The 4604-nt window shown below is 36.5% G+C and overlaps 1 protein-coding gene across 1 annotated transcript; it reads right to left on the bottom strand.

The window, feature by feature from the left end:
* Nucleotides 1–944: 944 nt before the first annotated feature.
* Nucleotides 945–3726, bottom strand: LOC103402115 (lysine histidine transporter-like 5). The gene is made up of 8 exons (XM_008340854.2): nucleotides 3669–3726; nucleotides 3201–3382; nucleotides 2640–3023; nucleotides 2164–2563; nucleotides 1917–2022; nucleotides 1688–1779; nucleotides 1502–1570; nucleotides 945–1266 (listed from the first exon to the last, which is right to left on the bottom strand). Exons 1-8 carry the CDS (start codon nucleotides 3699–3701, stop codon nucleotides 1168–1170), a joined length of 1365 nt encoding a protein of 454 aa, XP_008339076.2. The 5' UTR covers nucleotides 3702–3726; the 3' UTR covers nucleotides 945–1167.
* Nucleotides 3727–4604: the final 878 nt, after the last annotated feature.

The following is a 4604-nucleotide window of genomic DNA, read 5'->3' as shown; positions in this document are numbered from 1 at the left end:
CAAAAAAATATGAACCTCACGTTTAGTGAAGAACATTAGCCAAAAATATAGTTGAAATGGCAGAAACAACATGCACCATTTCTGCCTATGTACGATAAGTCTAATCTCATATACATTTTAGTTTTATTGTATCAAGCACAACAAAAACTTGAACTCAGAGCAGTTGCTTATCAAGCTTCAAAGATATATGAGGTAAAGAACAAGACTCAGGATCATAAAAACATGTAAACACGAATATCTTGTGACAAATGACAAGAGAACACGTGTACAAAATAATTTTATATTAATGAATTTGTAGGGTTACAATCTCTTTACAACTTGATCCTCTGAATCGATCTCCGAAATGCGTAGATGTGTAGTGTTGTTGATCCAAGGGTCACAATGACTTGATCTTGGATGAATGAATGCCACAAGGTTTTGGCTCTTGGCAATGGAGGAGCTAGCACATGTAGGGGTGCTTGGTGGTTCTTCTCGGGATTTGACGAAGAACACGAAGGGTTTTCCAAGTCTTCTTGAGTGTTTGAGTGTTCTGGTGGTTTGAGTGCTTTCAAAGCATCAGCGTCTGGGCATGAAATAATTTTCGGATCCCTTTCTTTGTCTTAGAACCTCCTATTTATAGACTCTCCAAGCCTTGACTAAGGATGGATTTGGCCTTGATTGTGGGCTTGATTAATTGACGAAAGAACCAGTACTCTATTTGTGGGCCAATTCGTGATTTGACTCCATCAATTAACATCTGATTTAACTAAATAAAAATCAAATAATTCATTTCTGCTAGATGTTGACATATGTCATTCTTGATGACTCGTTCGATTTGGATGAGTCATATCCATGTGTATGATTTTGTGAGACACGTGGTGCATGCCACGTATGCCCTGGCACATTGAAACTTTAATCGTTTGTGAACATTTATTTCACCGAAATTTTGATATCTACAAAACGAATTCAAAATTTGCTATCATATGAATTAATGAATTTTAGCTGACAATTAAACTGAGTTCCAACACTGCATTCTTGTTTTTGCAGAAAATCCAAAACAAGAATGCAAAAACACAAAAGAAGAAAAAGACAATGTGGGACTTTTCTGTCTATAAACCACATCTTGCAGACTATCTATTCGATGATCTATATTCTAATTAAGTAGATAAACAAATGTACGATCGAGCACTAGGAAAACATTTTGTAACTTTTGGCTTGCATAATAATTTCGCGTGCTCCTCCTATGGGTGAAAAAAGAGCCAGCAGCACGCCCACCACGATCGAAAACTGAAATCAAACACAAAATAAAACATGTGGAGTTTAGCTCTTGCATAATATAAAAAACTTAAAAAACCATAATAATAGTTTGATAAAATAAACATAGTATGTCACTGAAAAACTAGCTAATATTTTATGAACATCACTCAATTACGCATTGAGATTTGACATGCGCATATGTGTGATGCGCAACGTGTCCGCATATGTGTGATGAGCATGAGAGAAAGTGGGTTTGTGAACATACCCATGAGGCCCACCAGTGCATACTAAATCTTTTTGGTTTGTGAACGACAATCCACATAACGCAAGGCATCTGCACCAAATTCAATTCAGCAACTTAAATGCTACACCTATACTAATTACCAAGATAAATACAATGTTAAATAATCTGTGTCGTTGTTTCATCAATTGAGATTGTATATGAACTTACGTAATAAGATGTCGAGGAGAACACTAAACCTCCAAATAGTCCTAACAATCCTCCAAAAAATGGAATGCACATTGCAATGAACCCTGCTACGACTGTAAAAAGTTTCAAGAAAATCAAACATCATCTATTCACAAAAGATGTCACATATTTGAGCAAAAAGAGTAAGAGATTGGTCATAAATATACCGGCCAGTAGTAGTTTTATTATTCATAGAGAGAATGGTACTTACGTACGTACGCACTGCGAGCAATGAAACGCAATAGTAATCCTGGCTTGAAACGTAAATTATTTACTAAAACTGACTCGATCAGATCAAACACAGGCATTGCAAAGACCTGAATATATATATAATAAAAAATAAGGAAGCATTAGCAATTAATTAAGTAGTTAATTGATAATGCCGTATAACTGTCTTAATGGTATATAATAATGTATGCATGCTTTTACTAGTTATAAGTGTGTGTTTGTTCAATTACCTGATAGCTTCCTATAACATGGAAAAACACCATTAGGTTAGCGGCTGCGATGAGCCAAGCAGGTTTTTCTAGTGAGATGAGAACATCATCCTCTACAGTATTGCCAAAAGCCCAAAAGCCAGAGATTGCAACTGCAAGATAGAAAAATATTACGATGACGTAAGCCACGACAACGCCTCTCCACATTGCAATTCTTGAGGGTTTCTCTGGAGTTGAAGGGATTGTGGCTTGAATCTCTAAAGCCACGCTGTGTCCGGCAAAAGCAAATGCTATTGTTCCTAATCCACCCAACATATCAAATACTTGGCTTGGTGTCGTATGAGATCGAAGCGAATGATCAACATGCTCGTGGTTTTTCACACCCATGATTGTCGATGTCACAAATGCTATCATCGCGTAACTGCATGCAACAAATATATAGCATTATCATCAGAAATAACTAAGAAATGAATGATTAAGAAGGAAGGAATATATACCCGCAAGACATGAGTGCCGCGAGGAGAGAAATTCCTTTCAGAGAATTGAAATTGGGAGATTGGGAGAGCCCTAATTGCAATACAGTAAAGAAGAGGATAAAATATGTTTGTCTAATATGGCCTATGCTTGGAACAACGAGTTCGAAGAATTTTTTCAATGACTTGCCACCAGTGACTGTATACACAATGCATGAAGCCACCTGCACAGTCATCTGCTGAGGCATGATAATCCAGTACCCTAGTTTTGGCCCAAAACAATGCTGCCCTAGTTCCGGGTATCGATCAAAACGCTGCCCGGGTACTATTTCATGCAGTCTAATCAGTTGCCAGAATGAGTAGAAAGTGATCACCCATGACAAGAAAATGGCTGCAATTCCAGGGCCCCTGAACAAATAAATATCAACGTACCATAAGATCAAACGTAAGTATCTCGAAATTTTATTTAGTTTATATGTAGTATATATATTAGCAAGAACTAAATTTCGTACTCGTGTAACTATATATATGTATCTATATATATAATTTTTTTTTTAATATATAGAAAGAAGAAGAATACATTACCAGCCACATCCTGATAATGCATACGGTAAGCCCAGTATTCCTGCACCAACAACAGCCGTGACATTGTGGAAAGCTGAGTACCACCATTTTGCATTCCTGTCAGCAGTGATGGGCAGCCAGTTATTTATATCGAGTTGCTCTTGGGCCCTTCTAGCTGCTTCATTTTCATTCGTAGTGTTTTCCTGGATTTTAGTTGCATATATACAAATATATATTAGGTTCGTTTACGAACAGCCATCAAGATACAAAGTAGAAACCCAAATGTAAACTAGCTAGATATTGATCTAGTGGAATTATGAGTATATCATAGATAGATCAATGAATCGGCATTCACATATCGGGCCGCTTCCCCGGATTTGGATTTCATAGCAACATTAAATTGTGTATTGTGATTAGCAAAGTACAAAAGATTGCCAGAACAAAACAAATGTGTATATTTTGATGAATCTCATAAACATATGCACTTACCGCTTGAGCACTTGATTGATGTAGGTCGGTCATTGTGGTAGATTGATTAGCTAGCTTGCCAAAGAGAGTTAGTGTCAGAAGTATAGTACTCTGGGGAGCTTAAATACTAAAATTTAGATAGAGTGGAGTCTGCATCTTTGAGATCCTAATTTGTTGGGTGTTGAATTAGTCGTGGAGTCTAAACTACAGTGTTGTGGTGAGCTGAGCAGTGCATTGGAGAAAATAAAGGAACAACCAGATCAGCCTTATCTGATGTAATTATATGATTACAATGAAGTGATTAATCACTCCATTAGGAAATAAATAATTATCGTAATCAAATATCTTTCATATTTTCTAGCAATTTGTCCATGATCTTTGCCTTGTAATTTGTTTTGCAAAATTGTTGAATAATTACACTCGCACATAATTCCTCAGCATTTTGATTAAAAAAAAAACCCTAGCTGTAATAACCAAATTAAAAGAAAAAATAGAGAAAACCCTAGACACAACAATTTTTGTGGATCTTTAAATTTTGTTAGATCACGAAAATCACTCGAGAAAGTTATACAAGAGAAATTATACACATATGAAAGCCTAGTTATTGTTAACCACCATAGGGTAGCTTAGTGGTTAGGGATGAATTCCAAACCCGTATTTCACATGGCTCATATTGGGTTTGATTCCTAGCGCGTGTGATCATACAATGATGGTTAGGGGTGACTGAAATGCCTCAGTAAGTTTTTCCGGCTCCCAAAAAGGTAACCTGCAGTGACACTGACGAAGCCACCAGCTGGTCCCTTTAAAAAAAAAAAAAAATCCTGGTTATTGTTTGAGGCAGGGTACATAGTGCATCACTTTGTCAATGATGCACTTCAAGAGGGTGTTATTGAATTGATCTACTGTCCAAACAAAAGAACAGGTTGTAGATATATATATTCACAAAAGCATTAGCAA

The sequence above is a fragment of the Malus domestica genome, chromosome 15, assembly GCF_042453785.1.
Source record: "Malus domestica chromosome 15, GDT2T_hap1".
Lineage (NCBI taxonomy): Eukaryota > Viridiplantae > Streptophyta > Magnoliopsida > Rosales > Rosaceae > Malus > Malus domestica.
Note: the sequence above shows the minus strand (reverse complement) of the source record. Positions and strands in the feature narration are given on the sequence as shown.

What these genes read in the sequence shown, in the direction of transcription:
- LOC103402115 (XM_008340854.2), bottom strand. Translation starts at nt 3,701, where the DNA reads ATGACCGACCTACATCAATCAAGTGCTCAAGCG. An exon ending in GCATTATCAGGATGTGGCTG is followed by an intron (nt 3,024 to 3,200) that starts GTAATGTATTCT and finishes TTATTTGTTCAG; the next exon opens with GGGCCCTGGAATTGCAGCCA. An exon ending in TGCACTGGTGGGCCTCATGG is followed by an intron (nt 1,267 to 1,501) that starts GTATGTTCACAA and finishes GTTTGATTTCAG; the next exon opens with TTTTCGATCGTGGTGGGCGT.